This window comes from Lissotriton vulgaris, chromosome 1_1 (genome assembly GCF_964263255.1).
Source record: "Lissotriton vulgaris chromosome 1_1, aLisVul1.2, whole genome shotgun sequence".
Classification (NCBI taxonomy): Eukaryota; Metazoa; Chordata; class Amphibia; order Caudata; family Salamandridae; genus Lissotriton; species Lissotriton vulgaris.
In genome coordinates this window covers 1,136,176,342-1,136,203,877 of record NC_141685.1, presented here as the reverse complement: position 1 = coordinate 1,136,203,877, position 27,536 = coordinate 1,136,176,342, and the positions used below count along the sequence as shown (strand labels likewise).

The window sequence follows — 27,536 nt, the reverse complement described above, 5'->3', positions numbered from 1 at the left end:
CTGGGATGATTGCACTGAACAGTAAATGCAAACTAGTACCATCTACCTAATAACCAGGGCCAAAGCATCTTCCTGCTCCAGACTGTGATCTACGAAGTTACAGGAGAAGGAAGGGATAAATTATATGAGCAGCTACACAGCACCAACCTAGCCACATATGGATGCAGATTGCTCTATACATACACACCAAAAAAGAGAGGCTTATCATAGGAGACCCATCCATCCATATGGAAACATACACTTGACAGAAATGCTGTCAAATTATTAAAATGATACAAAATGGCTATGGATGGTAGTTGGAGACATGAGAAGTAGCTGTGCAACTTTTGAAAGGCAGGGTGGCCGCCTGCTGCTGTACAAATACGCCTTGTGGACAAGGAAAGAAGAGGAATGGCAATTAAGTTTGGCAACCTGAACAGAAACTACACAATCTTCAAAAAGCTCAGATTCCACAGACTTCTGTTAGGCCAACATTTTGAGCAGTGGCTTGCGCCTCTCTCAGGCTTCAGAAACCCACTGAGCTCCAGTGAGAAGAGTCCTAGTCGGCTCGTGGATGAAGCCTATTGAGGCTGTCACTCTGCTGTTGACATATTGAAAAAAACACAGTTGATGGACAGAATGCAGAACAATGTCATACATTCACCCCAGTACAGAGATCTGGGCCTAAATCCATCGTTTTTTTTGCACTCCACACCACCCCAGTTTAGACATGGCCATGTGCAAATCAGTCTAACCCTGTGCCTCAAGGGAACAGTCCAGCCCGAACTGCCAAGCCATGCCTTCCCTGGACCGGAAACAAGCTTCCCAGTTCAGACATGGCCAGTGGTGTGGAGTGCATGGGACTCAGAGCATACCCATCCAGGGAAGGCATGGCTTGGCAGTTCGGGCTGGACTGTTCCCATGAGGCACAGGGTCAGACTGATTTGCATATGGCCATGTCTGAACTGGGGTGGTGTGGAGTGCAAAAAAACGATGGATTTAGGCCCAGATCTCTGTACTGGGGTGAATGTATGACATTGTTCTGCATTCTGTCCATCACCTGTGGTTTTTGCATTTGTCACCCCGAGTGGGATGGGTATGCTCAGACGTGAGTCCCATGCACTCCACACCACTGGATTCAAGCAAGCCGGGCTGAAGACGGCTGGAATGCCAGAAACCGGTCCTCTGAAGCTTGTTTCCGGTCCAGGAAAGGCATGGCTTGGCAGTTCGGGCTGGACTGTCGCCATGACGCACTGGGTCAGACTGATTTGCATATGGCCATGTCTGAATTGGGGTGGTGTGGAGTGCAAAAAAACGATGGATTTAGGCCCAGATCTCTGTACTGGGGTGAATGTATGACATTGTTCTGCATTCTGTCCATCACCTGTGGTTTTTGCAGTTGACATATTGAGGCATCAAGTGCTTGGTATGTTGCTGCCCTGACCTTAAGGATGAGTTGGCCCATCCCGTATTACCGCCCCACCGCTCCATGAGAGTCCAATAGCTTTTCTTAGCTCCTAGAGGCCTTTGCTTATTCGAGTTTACATAAGGAGGCCTCCCCCTACCCTTTTAGGTTATCATTATATCTGACACACGCTGGTAAAGATGCATGTAGACAAGATCATCACTGATTTATATGGATTGTTTGGACTTTTGGACTGTCAAGGAAGTGAAACTGACAAATCACATGCAGTGACTCACCGGCGAAAGATTATTTCAACCAATGTTTGAGTGTGACATGCCATTTGCTTGTTGTGTTCGCATCTCCCACATGCAAGTTGTACATACAAAAAGCATGTGGGACATAATATTGTTTATGTTGCTTTAAATTGCTTGCAGCCTTGTGCAGGCCTACAGCCATATGGGCTAAGCATATGGTTGCTGTATTTTGTTTATTTTTCTGAAAGATGCTGTTTGTATAGAAAAGTTATTTCCCTGTAAACAAATGCACATTTGGACCAAGCAAGGATATAATCGGTTAGGTTTCTGAAAAGTGCAGACATCTCTATAAACAGGTCTCGTGACTGTAAATGAATATACTTATTATCTATCCCAGGACACTGTGTTACTGTGGATGTATGCAGCGCTACTGCATTGCACTTATTTTATGTCATGCACTATACCAATAACTCCATGTATTCTTGTGTTATTTATCCCCCTCTCTCTTACTGCCTTACCTCTGCAGTCGCATCATTCACCAACCAGCATAGATTATCTTTCCAGTTGCACAAGTATACTTGTCATTCCTCCAGATGGTTCCAAACCTATGGCCCTAGTCACTAAGTTACACCAACATGCGTATTTTTATTTTTCGTTTCTATAGCACTCGTTCTGCCATTATTAAGGCATCTCAGCGCACTCAGTTGTCTGGGGAATCATTCATGGACATTAATTCAACACAATGCAAAAAGTCGCAGAAGTGACATCATACACCCTGTGACCTTAATGATGTCACAGGAAGTGACATCATATGACCTTTACCCTGCATCGTCCCAAGTAGTGATGTCACATAACCTTAATCCTGATGACATTGCAATAATTAACATTGCTAAAGTTACATAATTGAATAATTAATATGATATATTCTCCTAGGAGAGAAAAAAGGGTGGGGGGGGGGGGGGTTCTCTTCCCAGAGAATATTTTTTTTAATGGGCTCTACTAGCGCATTTTAATAGACAATTTTCACACTCACTAAATATTTCAGTCCTTTCATGGTGTTCACAAGCTACTGAAATCTGACAATCCAGAGGCGTTTACCCAATTAGGTTTTTGAAATGTCCTATGGGTGCCCCCTTATCAAACAAATTACCTCCATTGCTAGGACCAGCATTTTACCACGGTGGCGTCTTTTGTACAAAGATTACATACAATGTGCTAGTGTCAGAGTTTTCCTAATACTGCTTCTCTTGCACTATTGCGGTCCCTTATGTCAAAGGTTATGTCTTATATGTCATGGACCACATTTTATCATGGATGACCCCATGACCTTACCACAGTTGTCTTCTCATATGCCAAGAATTTCCTCCAATGTGCCATTACCACCAATTTGCCACAGGTGCCAATTATACCAAGAATTTCCTCCAGGAGGCCAGCGCTGGCATTTTTTCATGGGTGCTCCATGCCAAAATGTGCCTACAGAGTGCCAGCAGTAGCATTTTGCCGAGGGCATCCCATATGCAAGTATTTCCTCCTGTATTCCAGTGCCAACCGTGTGTGAAGCTCACTTACAGACACTTATTCACACTCATTCGATCACTAGCACTGACTTGCACTCATTCAATTCTCACTTATACTTACTCACTCATTTTGACACACACATCCACAATCCCATATACAAACATACATGCTCACACATACACGCCCTCTCATCCAAATTCACTCTCACCCACATACATGCAAACAACATTAAAAACATTTTTTTCTTATCTAAGATGCCAGTGAAGGTCCACATCTTGCTGCTCCACTTTTTATTACAATAATAGTGAATAATAAACTATTATTCACTATTACTGTAATGAAAATGAGCAGAAAACGAGGTTAGAGCCTGAACTGATAATGCGAAACACCCCTGTGTTCTTGGCAGTGATCTGCCACTTCAAAGACCAGGGGTTACAAAGGCAATGCCAGGGGTAGCAAGAAGCAAACTAGGGGTCGCAACTTCATTAATCCATCTCACCCTACTTGAGACAGAAAATGTAGCGTTTGCTTGGGGATCAGAAGTGAAAGTGCGCAGAGAGGACTGATTCCAAAGCAGTCCACCATCTAGGAGCAGTAGCACGCAGTACATGTAAATGTAAATGTCATGGTACTTATAGAGCGCACTGTCACCAGACGGTCACCTTGCGGTGTCACCTATTCGGCTTCCTGACGCTGATACTCATACCGCTGTGGAACCCCACCTGGCTTTCCCTGGGAAGTGTCCACTCCTGGGCACCCCCAGGGTGAAGCCAGGCATCCTTAGCGCTGTTGGGGCCGTTGTGGAGGCTAAGCAAGCTATTGCCTAGAGTTGCAGCGTGGAGCCCGTGATTAGAATAGGCACCGAGGCGAGAATTAACAGGTCCGAAGAAATTGAGCCCGAGACCCCGCCGAGGTGTGAATCGAACCCTGGTCCCTGGCCAGAACTCTGCATCAGGGTCTGCCGCTCTAACCATTGAGCCTCCAGTACACAAGAGCTCGAATTACCCTGGGATCTCCATCAACTGTGAACCCTGCAAAGGGACCATTGAAAAAGGGATTGAAGTCCTGGCTTTTCCCATAATTTGTGCTAGCATTTAGCCGTCTCATTTATGTGCCCATTGGCAGGCACATGTATGTGATCACAAATGTACCCACTCCTTGTAAATAAACGCGCTGTCTGACTATATGATGAAGCATTACCGAAGGCCTCTGCCGCAGGGAAGCCGCTCAGCCTGCTCAGTGTTCCTCAAAATACCAGAAAGTACCTCTTCGTGGAGTTTCTTCAGGAACTCAATCTCATCCATCAAGGACTCAATCTTGCGCTCCAGCTCCAGGCGCGATAGGGTAGCATCGTCCACATCCTGCATCGACGAGGTGCCAAAAGAAGAAGAAAATGAGAAGGACTGACTGCAAACAACACTGAGGAGGGACAAAACCAGAGGAAAGGGAAAATGCGTACAAGGAATGGGTTAACATGGGGAGTGTTGGGGTAAGTAATACAGAAAAGGCTCCAGTAAAAGAAAGTTTTTGAGGGAAGAAGAGTGGTAGGAGGGGAAAGATAATTTGAGGAACAAGCTTGAGAGTGTGGAAAATAGAGAGGGACAATAACAGAGGGATTATACAGAGTCAAAGGATATAGAGGGAGAAGACAGAAAAGGTGCATGCACAGAGGTGTGAAGAGAGGGTGTGAGGAAGGAGAGAGAGTTCAAGGGAGAAAATGAGTTGTGTCAGGAGATTAAGGTTGAGAAAGAGAAGTAGGTGCGAGGAGGAAGTTAGTTACAAGTGCAAGACGTGTTGGTGGAAGGAGAAATCAGTGGAAAGGCAACAGAAGGGTAAAGGGAGAAAGATAGGTGTAAGCGAGAGCGATGCAAATGGAGATACCAGGTATCAAGAAAGCAAAATGGATTTTTATATACATTGTATTACATATTTCTATGTACACACCAGACGTGTTATATCCTAAGCCATGTTTCACCTGAATGATTCTTTTCTACTGTATTGAATTATATACTTGTGTCTTAACTTATGTTTAATACATTTACTCTTTAAAACTTTACAAAAATGAAGCAAGGTGGAGGGGAGAGACAAGAGGTGAGAAGCAAATTTCTGGGCTCACCTTACGGAACATAATGAGGTTGTTTTCGGCCTCTTCCCGCTTGTGAGCTTCCTCATCCAGCCTGTGCAAAAGAGAGAAGATAAGTGAGTGCAGCCAAATCAGCAGAAGAATGGTTAATTGAATTTTTACATAAAAAAAAAAAAAATAATAGCTAAAATATCGGGCTATAGGTCATAAATATTTGGCAGAATGGTCATCCAATTGCTCCCGTAAATTGGTTGTCACCGCGACCTGAGACTTTCTAAGAGTTCAGCTGGGGAGCATTGCTGTCACTTAATTGTCATAAAGAACAATTGATGGTCATAATACAGAACAATGTCATACATTCACCCCAGTACAGAGATCTGGTCCTATATCAATCGTTTTTTTGCTCCCCGTGCCATTCCAGTTTGAACCCAGCCATATGCAAATCAGTCTTGACCCTCTGCCCAATAGGAACAGTCCAGCCCGAAAAGGCCAGGTCCTCCCTGGACAGGAAACAAGCATTCTAGGACCAATTTTGGGGTTTCACCCCATATCAGCTAGGATAGCCTTACTCCAGTGGCATGGAGAGCACAGGACCCACGTCTGGGAATATCCGTCCCACTCAGGGTGACGGATGCAAAAAGAATAATTGATGGACAGAGTGCAGAACAATGTCATACATTCACCCCAGTACAGAGATCTGGGCCTAAATCCATCACATTTTGCTCCCCATGGGTCTCATGCTCTCCATGCCACTGGAGTAAGGCTATCCTGGCTGATGAGGTGATGCCCTGAAACCAGCCCCAGGGTGCTTGTTTCTGGTCCAGGGAAGACCTGGTTTGGCAGTTCGAGCTCGACTGTTCCCATGAGGCACAGGGTCAAGATGATTTGCATATGGCTGGGTTTAAACTGGGGTGGCATGGTGAGTAAGAGAACTATTTAACCCATATCTCTTGACTGGGGGTGAATATTCGATGTGCTATGCATTCCGTCCATCATCTGTGTGTCTTTTGCTTTCTCGTCACTTAATTGCCAGCACCTGCCCTATTGACAGTCCACCAAATGGTGGCGTGTCTGAGATGTGCAGGCATTGAAAATTAATACTACCGGCCTCTCACCCCATTATTACTGCTTTGTGTGGCCTGAAATAGCTTGAATTGTCACACTTGTAGGAGTGAGATGGTTAGGTGTTCTGTTGGTACTGTCATTGGCAACGCTGGCAGGGGCAATGCATGGTGCAATCTGCAGTGGCCTTCCTAGAAGGGCCCTGGCACTTAACTTTTTGCAAATTAGACACTGCTAGGTTGTCTTTCTCGCTGTCCACAGGATCCAAGTTATACCTCACTGTTAAGGCCTAAAGGCCTGACATGGCTGACAATGAACAGTGCAAAGAACAGGATTACAAATCCCAGATTCATAAACAAAACGCAGGCTGGATGAGATACACACACAAGGCCCTGTGAAACATACGGGCTCTGCACACACCGCTGTCACCTGGCCCTCTGCTAGCACAGCAGAGTGACTTCCAGTCTGTCCTGGTTACTTAGCACTCCGCTTAGCATGCTGGGAGCTGTAGGACCGTTTAGCAAATAGGGAAAGTGGTACCACAGAACCCAACATGCCTGGTTCTTCTTGCTAGCAGCAGGCCCCCCTGAAAGCCTTCCTCGGACAAGGGGTCAGTAGGCAATGTCGCTAAGAGGATTCCGCCTGGCCAAGGTGGAGAAGTGTGGCTCACTGGTTAGAGGAGGCAGACCCTGAAGCAGAGGTCAGACCCGGGACCAAGGTTCAATTCCCGACGCGGCAGGGTCTTGAGCCCAAATCTCCACGGACTCGATAATTCTCGCTTCGGTGCCTACTCGAATCATGGGTTCACACTCTGCAACTCTGGGCATTAGCTTGCTTAATCTCCACAATGGCCCCCCCGCGGCGGGATGCCTGGCTTTCCCCTTGGGGATGCCCTGTAGGGGCTATCTCACAGGTAAAAGCCAGGACGGGGGGGGAGGAGCCTAGCCTGCAACCATGATGGCCGCCTGACTCCTCGGCTCCGCCGACCCGCCCGCTTTCTTTCCGAAACACCGCTTATCCTGATGTCCATCCTGATACAGCGTCTGCGTTTCGGAACCGGGTGGCGATCCTGATTCCGATGGTGTGCTCCCCGCTGATTATCTTGCGGCAGAACTGGCGATACGTCCCTACCTCCGTTCCAGCGTGGCGCGCTAGTGACCGGGTCTTTGTTCCCGGAGACGGCTGTTCCAGAACTCGACGACTGCGGATGCTTGCAGCGGAGAGATAGGCGACTGGCGAGTTACTGTAGCAATTCCTTTCTGGCTACGTTGTATCGCCCGGCCCTCCGCACCTCTACGCTTGCTGCCTTGCAATTGTGGCCGGCGTTTTATTGTACTTTCCAATCGACCTGTGGCTAGCATTGGGAGCCCTATTATTCCTCAGCGCTTCGGTGGGTGCCATCTTCACCGAGCGCTCCATATTTGGGACTGCCGACCCCGGAGGATTGATCCGATAGCTCATCGAGGTGCATGCTACATTGTAGCCGGGTCTTGGTGGCCAGGGACAGATTCGCGGTTGTCAACCCCGCGGCTGTGGTGCTTCGTGGATCTACTACTGGCGCTTTGTTATGGCGATGGGCACCAATGGACATTTTCGAAGACGACAATATGGCGGCGCCCTCCGGGTGCTTGAAACTGCTGCAGAGGAGCCTCTTGAGATTGCTGTTGTTCTGGGCGCTCTGAATAACCTGCGAGCTTCTATGTGCTTACATGCACAGGACCTAGAGGGCCGACTGGATACTATATTGCTCGGCGGTGCTGCTCATCATGCTCTGTGCGCCTTGCCCTATCCTGTGCCCGACGGTGGCTGCCAATCTACCCAGACGTATGTAACGGCACTGGACGCCCAGGAAATAGTGGCCGCCGCGCTACCCATTCAGGATGTGCAGAATTTGCGGACTCTAGACCCTATCCGTCGGCTGGAGGCTTCTTTTTGGACACTATGCTTAGGGTTTACTTTGTGGCCCCTCGGTGGATCCCTTTGTCTCATCATGGGGTTGCTGCTATGGCCCTGGCCGGTCAACTTTCAGGTATTGCTGCTGTGTTTCCACCGTTGCTGGGTAGTTCTGCTCAGTTTGGCTTCGCGTTGGACAGACCACTGTGGATGGTGTTTGGCTCGGTCATTGTCCTTACATTTGAGATTCCCGTCTAAGATGGCCGCTGCTCGACCGAACTTTATTGACTGGCTGGAACGACAGGGACAAGGCTGAAGATGTTTTCTTTTTCTCCACTTTGTTCTGCTGCGGACAATGCCGGTGATTACATTGGACAGCTGGGGAGGTGGACGTTGGTGCGGTGTCGGGTTGGGGTCGGGGGAGGGGTGGCCGAGGTGCGAATCCATTGATTGCTTATTTGTTTTCTCTGGCCCTCCTCCGGTTCTCCTTCTTCTCCGGGGGTTGTCTTTCCCCCGTCTTTTCCCTTATGTGGGTACTCTTGGGGCGACAGGCACGTTAGTAGGGGGGGGTGGGCCATAGCCTCTTCGACGTGCAGGGTGGGGGGGTTTGGGCTTTATTCCTTTCTCTTTTCGTTTCTATGGCCTTCTTCTTCTCTTTATTCTTATTTCTCTTCTTCTTCTTATATATCTTGGGTCAGACGGGAGGTTGGGTTTGGTTCTTTATGGGACGTCCTTTTTCTTTGTGTTTTGCGTCTATGTCCTTATCACATGGTTTATTGATTCTATGATCTAGATATCGATTTTAATACATAGTTATTGAATGATTACAGAATTTGCTCTTCCTTCCTTTTTCCACTATCGTTTGAGGGCGCAGATCCTGTCACGAATTTTCCCATGTAACAAGTGTCCTTTATATACGTCAATGGATCCTTTATTACTGCTATAGAATGATCCCTTCTATATCCTATCATACCATAGGCAAGCTAGATGTAACTCCTGTTGTATACATTGATTGGGCGGGCGCTAATTGGGGCGACATCTACTTCTGTGCTTATGTATCCTTATTGTGAATGATTCACGCCAGTATTTTGATAACGATGTATCACTTGTGGATATCCTTTATGTGGCTCGCCCACTCAGCTACCCTGTCTGACTTTAGGATGATTCGTCAAAATTATAAAATGAAACCCTCTTTATCCTTTCCCTGTGGCTCCTTGCAAATCCAACGTGGTGTTCTTATTTTTATCTGCTGCATCGCAAGGTACCTCGGAATGGTTGTATATTGTCATAGCGGCCGGCCCGCAGTGGTTGTAGGCAGACGCTGTGTACTATCTTTACGGAAAATAAAGATTTTCAAAAAAAAAAAAAAAAAAAAAAAAAAAAAGCCAGGACGGGTTCCCAATGCAAGCGCCGAGATGCCTCCCGGTGATTCGAGCGCTATATAAGAAGACATTAAAAAAAAAGGTGTCCAGATTACGCTCACCACATGCGGCTTTTATCGGGCTGGAAGCTGCAGAGGCATCAAGCCTCCCAGGTCCATGGGTAAGCAGATCGTCCAGGTCAGGATTTCCTTAGTGTTCTGGTACTTAAACAGTTTTGAAGTTAAAACGGGCTAAAACTACCAGAATGTAGAGAGACAAAAATGGTACTTGGAAAAGCTGCTTACGCATTGAATCAGGAAATGTGAGTATTCAGAGACTGGGGAAGATAATACGAGTGCTGTTCGCTCTCTTCCTGATAGTTTTAGGATTATCCCACCACTCCATGTCATAAGGGCACAATTTTCTAGCCCTGGCCTTTCACTTGGTAACCGAATGAACCCTATTGCTGCCATCTTTCCCAGGTTTATGCGTGACCACTTAGGCCAGCACGCGTTTTTCACCCTAAAATTTCCCGACTTGTAGTCTTATTTAACTCTGTATAAAACCAGGACTACAAGTCCCAGAACTCTAAGAAAAAAACCAGAAACTGGAATAACTAGTCTCACATGACCTGAGAAACGTGGCGCCACTTAGTCTTGGGAGTTAACCCAGGTACTCTTAAAATTATAAGTGGGATGAGTTGTCTATTCCAAAATCATGTTCCTATCTTGCCTTTTAATTAGATGGCGTGTGATATGGTGTTGGAGAAACCCAGCCTATTTTCCTTCACCCACCGTTTTTAAAGCAAGCACTGCTGCCAAGGTACAAGATTACAGACATACTTAAGGTGGAAGCAAAGCCACCAACAGCCCACCAACAGCTTTGGAGTTTCCACAGGCCCCGGATGGAGTAGCTCATCCTGTCTGCTATTGCTTTGCATTCTGGAACTTGTTGTACTCCTTTAACACCATTATAAAATCAGTACTACAAGTCTGAGATGGCAAAGCAAAACCAGGCACTGGATGAGCAAGGCATGCCCGGAGCGGGGGAACTAGTGCTCTGTACCAGCTGCCACCTCCCCCAGTGAGTCAACTCTCAGTCGCTCCCGTGGCTTTAGCCAACAGAACTGTGCATGCTAGAATCTGTAATTTCCATTTTAATATATATATACACATTTTAAATGTGGGGTTTAAGAGACCATGCTCCAAAGTGTGATGGACTACAAACCAGTAATGGCTGAAGGTTTCATGCTTGAAATTAAAGGAGGAGAAATAGAGTGGTACTTGGCTGTTATGATGATTCCGAGCCACGGCAGGGCCATATGAGTGTTCCAGTCGTGGTAGAGGTTGCCAGCAGCTGCAGAACATGATCATAATGGCCGCCTAGAATGATGTGGAATTATTTATAATGTTAAAGCGCTGTGATGGAGCTCAATCACACGAAAAAGCCGACCAAAATGGATATGTTGGGTAGACAATCACCCTTAGAAAGGAGGGCATCATTGGTCACAATGAGCACCGTCTGCTGCAGTCTGGGGCGGAGTCAGGGCTCAGAAGGCGAGGGTTGTATTGCAGTACAGGGCATAAAGAGGAATTTAAATTCCACCATCAAAACCATCTCTAGGACATGCATTCGCTGTCAATCACACCCATATCTAAATGATCCCTTCCTTGATCTAAAACACCTGTTTTGAAGTGTGGCCTTTGCCGCAGAGCACAGCTGTCTCTAGATGTACTCGCAGTCTAAAACACCCAACTCTTAGATAACCCTTAGATCAGCTAGCACACCCATCTGAAAAGGTGCCTTCGCTGTCCATCACAGCCACATCTAAGAAAGGTACTAGTCATCGAACACACACGTCCAGTGATCCCTTCGATCATTTAACACACCCATCTCTAAGACATTAACTTGCTGTTTACCACACCCATCAGAGCAAACCCTTGGATTATCCAACACACCGATCTCTAACATACCCATCTAGCGAACCCTTCAATTATCTATCACACCTAACTCTCAGTAACACCCTCGCCATCTGATGGCACATCTCCTTGCGATCCCTTCGATCATCTAACACATCCATCTCTGAGCGATCTCTTTGTTTAGCTAACACACCAATCTCTAGAGATAATGCACTCACCGCCTAACGCACCCATCTTTAGAGGTGTACTCACCGCCTGATGCACCCATCTTTAGAGGTGTACTCACCATCTAAAACACACGTCTCCCAGAGACCACTTTGATCATCTAAGACATCCTTCTCTCAGAGATCTCTTGTCCGTCTGACACAGTCATCTCCTGGACATGCCCTCAATAATCTAATACACCGCCTCTAAGAGTACTACTTGCTGTCTAACACGCCACTCTTCTAGTTATCTCTTTCATCATTGAATTCACTAATTTATATGAGATACCCTCGTCGTTTTACACATCTAATCTCTTAAAGAGATCCCTTCAATCATTTAACACACTTATATTTGCGGTGACTTCACAGTCTAACATCCTGCTCTTAAAGGGATGCCTTTGGCCTTCTACAACCATCTGCAAGAGAGGCATATGTTATCTAAGCATACCTTTCTCCTACTGATCCCTTTGAACATCTAAGGCATCCCACTCGTCTAAAACTTGATCCACTAAAAAGGATGCCTTCAACCATTTAACACACCCATCTAGCGAGCACTTCTATCACCTAACACACCTAACTCTAAGAGGTGCCCTTACTATCTCATTCATACATCCGTGTTTAATTTGTAAAAGAATTATTGTCAGTGCCAAAAGCTCTGCTTAGAAGTCGCGGCTGGGGCGATTAAATATTGGAGCGCCAAATATAAGGCTGCACAGTCTCCAATCCACATCATGCCTCTTTAATTCACTACTAGACACTCCCTGTCCCATTATCTCTCTCCTACAAGTTCCTGCTACCTTCTTATGAAACATTTTTTCTGTCTTTTTCTTCACTCTTCTTACTCATTTGTGTGTTTTCCCTTCTTTCTCTTACGAAAGGTAAGAAGAGATAAAATAAGTGCTGGTCCCCAAATATGAGTGCTTGTGGCCCCCACCAGGGTGCGGAGCAGGAATATCGCCGGGGAAATATCGTGGATCAAAAATATTGCCGCAGAAATATCGTTTGGAAGAAAGATCGACCACAAAAATATAGATGACAAGAATATCGACTGACAGGTAAGTAATATTGATTACAAAAATATTGTTGTAATAAATATCGTTTACAAAAATATAGTTTACTAAAATATCGATTTTTTAATAATGTTATGTATTTTAGTGTTTTTAATAAGAATTGTTTGTCATTTTATTATATGTTTTAGAATTTTTCTACTTATTAATTTATTTTAAGTTTAGTTTTGCGTTATTAGTTCTGTAGCAGGTTTATAGGGGAATAGGGTGGGAAGTAATTTAATTATATAAAATTAATTAATGTGTTAATTTATTAATTATAGTTGAATTAGTTAATTAATTTCAATTAGTTAATTAATAATTAAGTATGTTAATTGTTTAATTTATTTTAGGTGTGTGTTGTGGTGTTTATATATGTAAATGGTGTGAAGGGTGGTAATTAATTTTTTATTGATTAAATATTAAATAGTTTAAAATTAATTTCTATTAATTATTTAGTAATTATTAATTGTAATTGTGTAATTAATTTTAGGTGTGTGTTGTGGTGTATATATGTGTAAATGGTGTGAAAGCCGGTATGTAATTAATTGGTTAATTATTAAATAATAAAAAAGTAATTTTAAATAATTAATTAGTAATTATTATTGTAATTGTGTAATTATTTTCAGGTGTGTGTTGTGGTGTATATGTGTGTAAATAGTTTGAAAGCTGGTAAGTAATTAATTGTTTATTTAATAAATACAAAAATAATTTTTAATAATTAATTGGTAATTATTCATTGTAATTGTGTAATTAATTTTAGGTGTGTGTTGTAGTGTTTATATGTGTAAATGGTGTGAAAGCTGGTAAGTAATAATTGTTTAATACATTAATACAATTAATTAAAAATTAATTGAAAATTAATACAAAATTAATTTTCATTAATTAATTAGTAAATAATAAATGTACTTGTGTAATTAATTGTAGGTATTTGTTGCGGATATTAATACAATTAATTAAAAATTAATTAAAAATTAATTGAAAATTAATACAAAATTAATTTTCATTAATTAATTAGTAAATAATAAATGTACTTGTGTAATTAATTGTAGGTATTTGTTGCGGATATTATAGTGCTAAATATTTTTTATCTTTCTTCATATTAATATATTTATATATTAAATATGTTAAAATTAGAAATTAAAGTTATTGAAAATGTTGATATTTTTATTTTTTATTGTTTTGGGATCCTGCGCTTTCCCTAATTTTGCACTCACTGGAGTGGGAATAGTAATTTTTACCCCAACGCTATCCTGCGCTTTCCCTACTGTTGCACTCATCGGAGTGGTAATGGTAATTGTTACCCCTACGCTATCCAGCGCTTTCCCTACTGTTGCACTCTATGGAGTGGGAATAGTAAATTTTACCCCTACGCTATCCAGCGCTTTCCTTACTGTTGCACTCACTGGAGTGGGAATAGTCATTTTTACCCCTACGCTATCCAGCACTTTCCCTACTGTTGCACTCACTGGAGAGGGGATAGTAATTTTTACCCCTACGCTATCCAGCGCTTTCCCTACTTTTGCACTCTCTGGAGTGGGAATGGTAAATTTTACCCCTACGCTATCCAGCGTTTTCCCTACTGTTGCACTCACTGGAGTGGGAATAGTAATTTTTACCCTCCCGCTATCTAATGTTTTTATTTTGTTATTATATGAATGTATCTGTTTTTTATAGTTTAATGTGTTAATTAAATATAGAATATATATATATATATATTTCATTATTTATATATGTTTTTATTTTATTTTTATATATTTAATAAAGTTTATAAATTAAATAAAGATAATAGTAAATAAAATGTATTTACGTAAATATATGTACACTTTTTTGTGTTTATATTAATTAAATGTCGTTTATTTGTTATAATTAGTTAAATATATTCAAATTAATTTAATTTGTTATTAATAATAATAATAATAATAATAATAATAATAATAATAATAATAATATTTAATTTAAGTTATGTTATTTTTTAAAGTCGATATTTTTTACATCTATATTTTTTACATCGATATTTTTGAGTCGATATTGCTGTAAGTACCTTTTTAAGTATAGGGAGGCGATATTTTTGTTATCGATATTTTTTTCATCTATATTTTTGATATCAATATTTTAACATGGATCCCCCACAAGGGGCTCAAATTAAACACTGCATGCCCCTGGGCTAAGTTCGTGCTTTATAAGACTCATATTCATTCATTCATGCTTCTCCTTAAAGTTCCCTTCGATCATTTAAGACACTCAACTCCAAGAGATGCTCTCTGTATCTAACACAGCCATGTCTTAAAGAGATCCCTTCGGTCTTCTAACACAGCCATCCTCAAGAAATGCCCTTCCTGTCTAACACACCCATCTCTAAGAGATGCCCTCATCATCAAAGATACCCATTTTTAAAGGGATGTTTTGATCATCTAATACACCCATCTCCAAGACAATCATATCCTTGTCATCTAACATACTCATCTCCTAGCAATCCTTCGATTATCCGACATGCCCATATTTAGGAGTCACCCTTGTTGTGTAACACATCTATCTCTTAAAGAGATGCACAGGTCATATGGCACAAACACCACTTAAAGGAAGCCCTTCAATCACTTAACACATCCATTTATTAGAGGTACCCTCATCATGTAACACATCCATTTAATAAAGAGATCTTTTGGCAATCCAATATGCATCTCCAGGAGATAACCTTACTGTCTAACATACAACTCCTAGAGACTTCTTTGATCATCCAACACACCCCTCTCTAAGAGATGCCCTTGATGTAGAAAATGTTCAAATCTTAAAGACATGCATCGTCCTATGAGACATCCATCTCCTAATGAGATGCTTTCAATCTTCTAATACACTCATTTGTTCAAGTGTGCCTTTTGATCAACTTAACACATCATTTTGAAAACATTTCCCAACAGTCTAACGCATTCACATCTAACACACCCCTTCCTAAGAGATCCGCTTGCCGTCTAAGCTACCCATCTCTTAAAATGATGCCCATGCTTGCCAACACCTCCAGCTCTGAGTGATGCCATATATGGTCTTACACACCCATCTCTGACAGATGTCAAGGAGGGTTTGTTACAGCCCATTCCACAGGTTTTTCAATTGTATCCTATTTAGTGTTTCTATAGGGCTACTGAGCCCAACTAGTTCTTCAGGGGGTTTTACATACAAAGGAAGTAACAGCAGCCACTGCATGTTTGAAGTGCGTACAGTTCGAGAACTGCAACATCAAAACATTATGTAAGATGAAAAGTCTAATCAATACATATAGCGCAAGATTATGTCCAGAAGTAAAGGAAGGAGAAACCATGAAAATTATAAACCTACACACCCATCTCATAAGCATTCCTTCTATCATCTACCATACCCGTCCTATGGAATGTCCTCATCTTCTAACACGCCGCCTCTGACAGAGACGCCTTTGCTGTCTAATACACCCATCTCTTAAAGACATGCCTTCGATCCCCTATCACACCAGTCAATATATTTAATCATCTAACTCACCCACCTCTAAGAGATCTGATCTCTTTAGAGACGTGCCCCGGTTAATGTAACACCTGAATCTCCAAGAGATGCCATGTGGTGCCTAATTGGCTAATATGTGCATCTTTATTACACGATGATTGTCTATCCTTCCCAAAAGATGCCAACTAACTGTAGGATACCCCCATCTCCAAGAGATGCATTTGATCATCCAACATGGCTATCTGTTGGCCACTTCAAACATCAAACACACCTATCTGTAAGCGATGCTCTCATCGTCTAACCCATTTATCTCCTAACGGTGCTCTCTATTGTCTAGCGCACACCTTTCCTTTAGCAGGTGCTAATGTTCATCTACCACCCCCACCTCAAGAAATGCCAACAACTGCTCGATACACCTATACTCCGAGAGATGTATTTAATCCTTTGACACACCCATCTCTTAAAGGTATGTATTGCCCATTTAACACATGCATCTGTCCAAATAAACACTTCGATCATCTGTCGCACCATCTCTGAAAAATGTGCCTATGGTCTAACAAACCCACTTCTCAGAAAGATGTCTTCCATTTTCAAAGGATGCCCTTGATTGTCTATCACACCCAGCCCAAGAGATAACAACAACTGCCGGCCACAACTGTTTCCAGGAGACACTGTCAATTGTCTAACACACTCAAGTCAAGTCAATAAACTTTATTTGGATATTACATTATCCATAAAAGTACACACATAATTACATACATGGTCAGGAAAAAAAAATTGCATTAAAATAGGGTAACATTGCTGAATTTTTCCTTATTAAAAGCGGTAACCGCAAAAAGTGCAAGGTGTCATTATTGTCCGGATCCTCCAATTCATGTTTTTTTCTTTGGCATTATCAAAAAATAAAGTGCATATGCAAGAATTGCCCTTTAAAGTAACACAATATATACACAGAACACATATTTTGTGCATCAATCTAACACACTCATTTATTAAACAGATGCATTTGATCAAGTATTGCACCTAATGCAGGCCTTTCTAAAATAAAAGCCCTTGACTGTGTAAGACACCCATCTACAAAAAATGCACACGACCATCTAACTCAACAATTTGTGACATAGACACCGCGGACCGGCAAAAAAACCTATGTCTTGGAAGGATGCCTCCTCATCCTAACACACTCCTCTCTAGCTTTCAGTCTTCGAACGCATAATTTTCAAGTGACGCCAACAAAGGTCTAAAGCAAACCTCTAAAAAAAAAAAGCCCTCGATCATCCAAGATGTGGTGTGAGGAGCAGGTCACACGTTTGTATTTGGCAGGGAAGGCATAGCTTTTCATCCATCAAAAGTGATTGTTTGAGTACTATTCCATTTGGTAATAGTAAAACGTTATTCACAGCTTTTAACAACAGAAAAAAAGTGTGATATTAGGATTTGCACCAAAATAAGTTATTATTATTAACACTAAAATCTTCAAGAAATGCCCCTTATAGTCTAAGATATTCACTCTACATGTGATAAAGATATGCCCTTTATTGTGTAACACACTCATCTCCAAGGAATGGCCTAAACTACTAAACACATGCATTACCACCTCATGTCTTCAATCATTTAACACTTCACCAGGATACACCCTGAGGTGTGTAACCCCAAATGTCAAAGACATGTCATTGATCACGCATAGTAATCTCCAAGACCACCCTTGATTGATTTTACACACATATTGAAAAAGTGTCATGGATTGTTCAGCACAACGATCTCAAAAAGATGCCATTGATCTTGTAATTCACCAGCCTCCACGAGATGTCTACTGATGAATAACACGTAACACGAACATCTCTAAGAGGTGTCTTTGATCATTTAACACACTGCTCTTAAGAACAAATGCCAACAATAGTATAACACATCCACTTCCAAAAGAAGCTTTCAATCATGTCTCATAACCATCTCCAAGAAATGCCAATGACAGTCTTACTGACCAAACTCATGAGATGTAGTCGTTCATCTAACCCAAAGTCTACAAGATTTGCTCTTAGGCGTTTAACAAACCTATATCCAAGAGACGTATTAGATCGTCTTAAGACTCATATCTCCAACAGATGTCAACTGATGTCCAACACATAACACGCCCACCTCTAAGAGAGGGCTCTTAACATCTTAAGACTCATCTCTCCAAGAAATGTCTTCAAGGGCCTAACACTTCTATCCCCATGAGATGTCTCAAATGATCTAACACTGGTGTTCCCAGATGTCTGATTGCCTACCACACCTAACGCATCTAAAGCATAGGCGCTAGAAGTAGGGGTGCGGGGATGCTGTAGCACCCTCAAAATAACCCTGCTGAAGCTCCGATGGTGAACGAGCAATAAAGATGCCTTTAGATTGTGTTTTTACTGTGTCACATTTGCTGTGCTTACAAAGACAGAGGACAAATGCTCGGCTATGTCTTCTGATGAATTGCTGCCTATTCTTTTAACATGGAGACTGGTGTTTACTTTTCCTTCTCTGATTGCAAAGCAGGAGAATTTTGTAAAGGGAACAATGTGGCAATCTTGCTGGTGTGAAAGGAAAGGCTGTTTTTTTTTCTCTCTGATACACAACACAATTTAAATACCATTAGATGAACTGTACAAATATTTCAAAATATGTCAACATTTTGGAAACCACAAATTAATGCCCATTAGGATGGGGGGGCGGACTTCCTCACGGTGCTGAGAGCGCCCGCCAGACGTGTGGCGGTCCTGCACCACTGATTAGGAAGCGACCGCCAACCTGATGGTCGCAACCTGCATATTTGACATTGCGGCGGGTGCTGCTTACAGCAGCACCCGCCGGAATGCCAAATTGATATGTTGTGCATTCCCATGCACAACGTGGCAGCCACTGCGCGGTGCCTGTCACCTTGTGCATGAGAATGCCAAGTGCACCCCCCACCCCCCTGGAGGCCCTCAACGGGCCCCCAAAGCACATCCCTGCCATGGAGAGGGCAGTTACCGCACCCATCTTAATATGGATGGAGGTGCCTAGTGCCCAAGTCTGCCCGGCCGGTGATTGTAACAATTGCCAACTGTCAGAAAGGCGGCAGACGCACTTTGCGTCCGCCGCGCTATCCTCCGCCATGGTAATATGGTGGGGGGTAAATCAGGTTGGGATGGCGGGCGGATCACCACCGCCCGGCCGGCGGAGGCGATCCTCCCTCCATCATAATCACCCCTTTAATGTTTTGTTGGTATTTCTGAATTGTGGTTAAACAAAGGGGCATATGTATAAGCCCTTTGCGCCACTTTTGTGTCACTTTTAACATGCGAAAAGGGATGCAAAAGTGGCGCAAGGGGCTTGTAAATCTGCCCGGAAGATTTTAATGGATTCAAAACTAACCAATACCCTTTTCTTGGCGATTCCCAAATGACAAATATTCGCTGAAACCTGATTTCCACACATTATCCTTTGTGCGCTACATAGTTTTACCAGCAAAACTGTACGTGTGTGCAATGTTAGTGGCCATTTCAATGGAAAATGTGCTGTGTAAATTACAATGAACTACCATACTAGGTCATGTGACAGTGTGCTTCAAAATTCACCCCCAGCTACATACTGCACCCTTACAGCTCTCTTGCTGAATGGGCAAGGCTCATTTACTACACTTGTTCTTTGTGCGACACTTGAACTTTTCACAGTCCCTATGAGTTCAGTGATGTAATACTGGTGGCAGCACCATCACTCTGAAAATTGTTCCAGCACCACTTATTTCAAATGATGTCAGCAATCATATAACTGACTCCTCAAGAGATGCTCTTGATCAACCAAAGTAAAAGTAAAACTTAACTGCATATCAGGCACATTGCACCGTTATGCACTGAAAAATGACTAACAATCAAAAAGTAAATCTTTATTGCATATTGGATATTTGATACCATTATGCATAAAACACGGCTAAAAATTACACAATTATCTTCAGTTATGAATGGGCCCAGCATAATATAAACTATGAAAGTCAATGTATCACCCAAGCCATTGAGCACCTTAAAAAATTACCTAATTAAAGCAGTCATAAATTTTACAGCTGTTGTGCAATCAGCATTTGTTATTTCAATTACTTTATACACGCTGCCTGCGGAATATGAATTAAATATAACCCAAACATTGGATTTAAATAAAACTTTCTTGCATTAATAAGTCGTGGGCAATTACATAGCAGAGCAGATGACTACAGGATTCCGAGATGCCCCGCCTAATTGCCACCTCAGGCGAGATGATAAATAACTCAGTATCCCAAAAACAGATTTTTCTGTTTAGTGGAATCTAAGGTGGGGAAACTGTCTCTAACACGAGATTTCATAGAAACATAAAGCACTCCTTCAACCAAGGGTACCTTGGCGCTGAATAATAGATGTTACCATGGTTTTTCGACCACAGAAGTATAAAAGGCTGAGTGGACCCGCCAGGATTTGAACCTGTGACCATGAGGTCGAGCACAGGTCTCTTCAGTGGATTTAATAGTCCACTAAGTCACCAGACCCGGCATTTTACCCTAAACAGCTAAACACCCTTGATCATAGCCACGCCCATCTCCAGAGAAGGTCCCACTCGCCTGCCACGCCCATCTTCCAGAGATGGTGCAGTCCACCCATCTCAGCAGATGTCAACCATGGTACATGTACAGCCGCCCCATGAACAGCCACAAATCCTGCCCGTGAGTGTCCAATACTATCCCCACGAGGTCCTAATCCGCCTGCTGGGAGTGCTGGTGGACAGGAGTGGAGAGCCTGCCCTTTCTTGCATTAACAATCATTTAACACCTTGCTGTTGGCTAGGGTTAATAATACTACAAAAGGTTGGGGGCTGTAGTGAAGGATTAAGTTAAAAACGTTCCCCGACATCTGTGTTTCAAAAGCACTGTTGATATGTAGCGTGCATAAGTGGGCAGATTGGTCGAGAGCCTGCCTATTTATTAAAAGAGGGCACAGCATGAGTTGGCTCCATATTTATCCTTTGCTTTCCCAATGTTTTATTACCTACCTGGTTCTAACCAGGATATTTTGCTTTTTTATAATACGGTTACAGTGTGTGTCATGTCCACATTTGTTAGTAGTGTTTTATGCATTCATATATTTTCTATCTTTGCTTCTGCCGCCTTCCTCCCTGGAGAGTTTCACATTGTGACCTTTCATTCCGCCGTGACCACATACTACCTAGCGTCCCTTCGGTTTCATAGATCACGACCTCTTTGTCTGCCTCCTTTCTCATATTGTGATCTGCTTTGACCATCCCGGCTCCCCAGAATCATGTCATGACTTCTAAGGACACCCTCCAGTCTCACGTCAAGATCTGTTATACCCCTTCAGTCTTTTATCGTGCCCTTGCATTCTCATATCGTGACCCATCTTCCCAGCAGTCTCTTTGTCGGGGTTCTGCGGGCACCTCGTCTCGGGGTGTGGCGCGGGGGGGGGGGGGGGGGGGTGCAAGATTGACAGGGGCGGAGGGTCAGAGCCAGGCTTGGGCTCAGCTGGGGGATGCCTTCCCTCAGTCCTTCCCTGGGACCGAGGGAGCTGACCTCATCTTTAATTCATGACACTCTGGCCACAGGTCCCTTGCTTCAACCAGAGGCACAAAGTATTGATTTTATCACAGTTTCTTCGAGCCACAAGAAACAACGTCTGCGTCCTCTGAGTATGTGGGAGACATGGGGGAGGGGGCAAACCAGCCTGGAGAGTGGCAAAGATCGCCAAAGGCGGAGGTACGTCAGGTGCATATCAGCCAATATTTGAAAGGTCAGAAGTTAAGGGTGGGGCTGTGAGACATCCTGTTTGTGGGCCCCAAACCTCCAAACAAGCTTCGTTCAAGCCTACCATGGGACAGCAGCACCGGAACCACCACACACTGAAAAGTGCCTTCCCAGTGTGTTCTTGTGGTTTGAGAGTCTGTCATTTATTGCAGTATTACCCTTCTACCTGTGTTTGGTACTCTTTTGTAACATGCACACGTCACTTTTCTCTTGTAACACACTGTTTGCTACCTCTTACATTTTGTTTGCTTTCGATACCTGCACAAGTGCCACCAGTGCCTACGTAACGTTTGTTCTTGTGTTTGAGTGTCCTCCATATATTGCAGTATTATACCTCTACTTGTACTTTGTACGCCTTTGTAACCTGCACACGTCACCTTTTCCTCCTGTAATGCACCGTTTGCTACCTCTTGTATTTTGTTGGCTCATGATTGTCACTTTTGCCTCATGTAATGTAACGTTTGCTTTTGTAATTTGTTCACTTGTAATGTTTTCATGTATCATTACTGTTCCTATTGTGAAGCGCTGACACCTTCGGGTGACGTCCGCGCTATATAAAAACGCATAAATAAATACATAAATAAATAAATAAATAAATAGAGCAGATTCTCCCGGCATCTTGCTTGTGGGCGGTGCCCGTCCCTGGGAGAGTATCTGCCTGCACCCAATGCAGGGAGCCAGACCTTGGTGCGGACCTGCATCTACCCCCCAGCACCCGGTGCAGGTATTCTGAGTCTTGAATGCTTCTGCCCCTTCCGCAATCAGAACTTCCAGCAGGCCCAGCCCAGAGACCGCACCTGCATGATAAACCTTACTCATAACTCCCGTACAGAGAGCCCCTCCCCGAGGGAAGCCCCCACCCATCAGCGCCTAACCCGCTTCCCCCGCACCATTCTCCCGGAGCTCCTTCCAGGGAGTATAGCGACCGCCCCCCCACCACCACCACCACCTCTAACACTCGTGCCCGACCCATGGCTACAGCCCTGTCCCCCCAGCCCCCATCATAGGGTCTGCACCTGCAACCTAGGCAGACAGCCCCACCCAAGGACGGCACCAGCCCCTGTGAGGGTGCTGCACTTATGTTCCCAGCACCCTGTGAAGATGGCCCCACCCAGGACTGCGCCCACCCAATCAGACTGCGCAGTAAGCCCCATCACAAAGCACTGAGCGACGACCAAGCCCGAAGCAAGTGCTCCCTAATGGCATCCTGGAATCTGCAATCCCACGCGCTGCGGAGTCAGAGCCCCACCCCAGCGCAGCACTGCACAAACGCCCCCTCCTTTCACCTCCGTGGGCGGGGTGCCCAATGCTGAGCCCCGCCCCATCACCCTCCGCGGAGATCTGAGTTATGGGACGAAACGTCCCCACCTCCCAAACACTCCCCCGTGGCACTGCCCACCTCCGACCCAGCAGCCATGGCACGGAGACAACCGCGGGTCAGAACCTGCCCCACCCTAAAAGGAGCAGAACTACAGGATTCTGTGTAGAGAAGCACCCCCTGCACCCAGCACCGGGCCCAGGGAGGCGCTCTGTGGAACTCCATCTGTCCACCCGTATTCTGTGCAGGAAGCCCCACTCAAAGAGACCACCGTACCCCACAGCGATTAACTTCCTGGTTTCAGGTCCAGGTATTTCGTCGAGTGTCTCCCACCCTCGGTCCCCACACTCACCCTAACTGGGAAACATGGAGACCTCTTGCACTGTGGGAGTTGTAGTTGCTTTCATTGTACATAATGGACTAACGCCCCTGATTATAAGGGTGTGCACGAGAAAAGCAAAACCCCAGGACTGCAAACATGGTGTTCTGACCAGGAGAAGCTGGAGTGGCCACCGTGGTGGGCCCATCCTCTCTGACAGACTGACCTCCCTGCTTGTGGCTCTCCCGGATTCCCACCTCTTAATCCTTTGTCCTTCTGACATTGATAGTCTAATCCTGCCCCAGAACCTACTTTCCACCACCCCGTATCAGATACCCATGGCCCCATAACCCCCTACCCTCAGCTTTAGTAGACTTGGGCTCTGTGGCAACTAACGGGGAAAGTTGTTCCCTATGGGGTCCTGCGACCCCCCTGACTCTCATGAACTCCTCGCCTCTGCTACAGAAGGCACCGATCCCCCAATAGTTTGTCCTTGGGGTGCCCGCTGCTCATTGACCCCCATACACTGGTGACATGTGATTGAGAAGGCCCAGTTCCTCAAACAAGTAGAAGCAGACCCCCTTACAGCTCTCATATCAGCTTAAGAAGGTTGCTGTTCCGTCATTAAGTGGTTCTCTCTGTGGAACCCCTAAAACCCATAACACTCCACACCTCTGCTTGACTATACCCAGATCCACCAAAAGACGTTGTGCCCTAAAGGTCTCACCACCGCTTGTCAGGCCCTGGCCTCAAACATGTGGTTTCCCTGGGTTCACGCCACTGCTTTCCCAAACCCACTTTATAACACCCCTCACCTCTGCCTCACAGGTCGTTCCCTGGCCTATTAGTAGATAGTCGCACTGGGATCCCGTGGCGTCTAGACCTCTTATCCCATCACATCTGCTTAAGAAGGTCCAGATCCTCCAACAGGTGGTCTCCTTGTGATCTGTTCCGAGACTGCCTTAAAACTCTCACCTCTTCTTTGAGCAGGCCCAGACCTTCGAAAAGGCTGTTGTAGACCCGCTTAAACATCCCACCTCTGCTTCATAAGACCTAGATCCTACAGCAGGATGTCCCACTGGGGTCCCACTGCTCACAGACTCCCCTTTTGCTCTCACCTCTGCTTGAAAAGGCCCTTGAATAGTCCCCTTTGGATCCCACTGCTCCTGGTCCCCTCACCTCCACTTTAGAATACCCAGGTTCCAGCACCAGTTGGTCCCCCTGGGGTCCCGCTGCTCGTGGTCCTCTCACCTCTACTTTAGAATACCCAGGTTCCGGGGGCTAGTTGGTACCCCTGGGGTCCCGCTGCTCCTGGTCCCCTCACCTCTACTTTAGAATACCCTGGTTCCGGCTCCAGTTGGTCCCCCTGGGGTCCCCTGCTCTTGGCTCCCCTGGGGTCCCGCGACTCCCGGCCCCTCACCTCTGCTTGAGCAGGCCCAGGTCCTCCAGCAGGTTGTCCCGCTCCACCGTCACGCGGTCGCGGTCCTTTCCCAGCAGCTCGAGCTGGCCCCGCAGCTCCTTGAGCTCCTGCTGGAAGAGGTCGGTGGCCCGCCGGGGCTCCTTGGACTTGACCTGGCCCAGCTCGAGCACCAGCTGCGCGTTCTGCTGCTCCAGGTAGCGCACCTTCTCGATGAAGCTGGCGAAGCGGTCGTTGAGCTCCTGCAGCTCGGCCTTCTCGTTGGAGCGCGTGGTCAGGAAGTCCTGGTTCACGGCCTCGGCCAGGGCGAAGTCCACCCGGTCGTAGGAGGCCCGGAGCACGGGGGCGCTGGAGCGGGCCCGGTAGGCCGCCGGACGGGGGGCGTGCATGGGCGAGGGGGTGGCCATCAGTCTGCCGGACGTCGAGTAGCGGGAGGACGAGGAGTAGGAGGCCGGGGAGAGGAGAGGGGCCCCGAAGACCCGGCGGTAGGAGGTGGACGCAGTCCGGTGGCTCCCAATGTGGCTCATGGTGCGGCTGGTGGCGGAGGGGACCGGCGCGGGAGAAGTGATGCTCTGGAGAGGGCAGAAGTACTCTGGGGCAGAGTGGAGAGGGGGCAGCTGTGCAATGTATGGGAGAGGGCGGCAGCCGGGCACCGAGGTAGAGGAAAGAAGGGGAGTGTAGCAGTGGAGGACAGGTGGAGGCTGAGAGAGACAGGAGGGATGCTCTGGTACAAGTTGCCTTTATAAGTCATCAGCAGGCTGGACCAGAAGAGTGCAGCTGAGCCCCTCCCCGCTGGAACAACGCCCAGAGCCCGCACAGGGAAGGAGGGGGCGCAGTGCCCGAGCGCGGACGAGGGGGCGTAGGACAAGAGGGGTGCGCTGTCTAGAGCCGCGCCCTAGGGTGTGGGAGGAGCCAGAGATGCCAGACAGGACGAGAGCCGCAGAGGATGGAGCAGGGAGCTGGGGACCAGCAAGACCGGCTACACGTGCCCCGCTGAGAGCCCTGCCCATAGATGGCCGGATGCAAGTGCACCGATGACCGTCCTGCCCATGGATGATGGGTTGGGGGGCGAGGGACGGGGTGCACCTTTGAGAGCCGTGCCCTAGACTGTAGGAGAGACCTGCAGTGCAGAGAGCTCCGCACAAGGATGCACAGGGATCTGGGATGACAGAGTGTGCACGTGCGCTGCCAAGAGTCCTGTCAGTTAACAGACGGGGGGCCAGGAACGAGAGAGGGGATGCACCTTTGGGGGTCGTGCCCTAGGCTGTACGAGGAGCTAGAGATGCGAGAGGGGATGCCTTGCTGAGAGTTCGGCCCAAGGATGGACCCCCCCCCCCCCCCCACACACACACACATACACACACACAATCGACGGAGTGGTTGTCGATGGGGCGGAGGCGCTTCGATGGCCATGGAAGCACATGGAGCCCTTTACAAGTGTACAAGTAACGAGGGGTAGCGTAGCGGTATGAGCGGGTGCTGCTCATATGGGGGGGGGGGGGGGGGGCTCTGCTGCGAACCACCTGCCAGTTTTGGAATGGGGATGGTTAACTATGGACAGCACTGTGTAAGTTTTGAATGCGGGGAGGGGTGCGCAGCTGAGAGCCACGGACACGTGGGAGATGTGAAGTGAGCTATTGATGGAGCCGCAAGGGAAAGGCGGGCGGGGGAAGGAGGGGGCAGAGTGGTTGGTACTTCCGAGAACCCTGGCCATGCCATGGGGGTGTGGAGCTGGCCAGCGATGGGAAGAGAAGCACTGCTGAGACTGAGAGCCTCCCTCGAATGATGGGGACGGGAGGACGGTGCCCTGCACACATTGCGCAATTTGATCCGGTGGTTACTGGTGCGACCAGGGCTTTAAGTGGGATGAAAAAACTGGGGGCTTGAAAGGCGCGCGGCCTATATAATTATGGGCGTGTTTGAAAGCGAAACACCCTACCCGCACATTTGCATAGAATCGCATCTAGCATATGCGATAATTGCATTGTCCGCTTTGCAGAGAGGCCAAGCACATGGCCAGGTATTCTCAACACCTTTTTTCCACTGACAGGAATTGAAGGAAATCTGCACTGCCTTCATCCACAACTTAATTGTGCCCCGTTATAAACACCTGTATACGATTCATTTTCAGTTGTGCGCTAGACAAGAGTAATATGATGCCTGAAAAAACCCTGAACACTGAATCCTGCAAAAAGCAAATAATCATAGTGAATTCAAGATTTAGTAAACCATGTGAAATATAAGCAGGAACAACATGGAATAGAATTTTTTTTACACTCATTGTTCCGAAATCGATCAGTGTTTTTGCCTGTAAAGTTAAAAATATGAATAAAGGGCCTGAAAGGGACCCTTTTCAATGACTGTATTAAATACTATTAGGGTTGAGACTCAAAGAAACCCGGGCCACTTTAAGCCCTTATTGGGCCCAGTGGAAACTCATTTTTGGGGACGAGCATTTATCTTTTCTTCAACAGACTTTGATTCAGAGCAAAAGAGAGAAAAA

At 45.7% G+C, this 27,536-nt stretch overlaps 1 protein-coding gene across 2 annotated transcripts in view; it reads right to left on the bottom strand.

Moving 5' to 3' along the window:
• The window catches only part of LOC147748782 (peripherin-like), a 60,050-nt gene extending 34,345 nt beyond the window's left edge, over positions 1-25,705 (bottom strand). For both annotated transcript variants that reach the window (XM_086963812.1, XM_086963814.1), the window contains exons 1-3: positions 25,037-25,705; positions 5,273-5,333; positions 4,422-4,517 (exon numbers count right to left, since the gene is read on the bottom strand). In XM_086963812.1, the coding sequence (XP_086819938.1) occupies positions 4,422-4,517; positions 5,273-5,333; positions 25,037-25,560 (681 nt within the window). In that variant the 5' untranslated portion in view covers positions 25,561-25,705. The remainder of the gene's footprint in view (positions 1-4,421; positions 4,518-5,272; positions 5,334-25,036) is intronic.
• Positions 25,706-27,536: the final 1,831 nt, after the last annotated feature.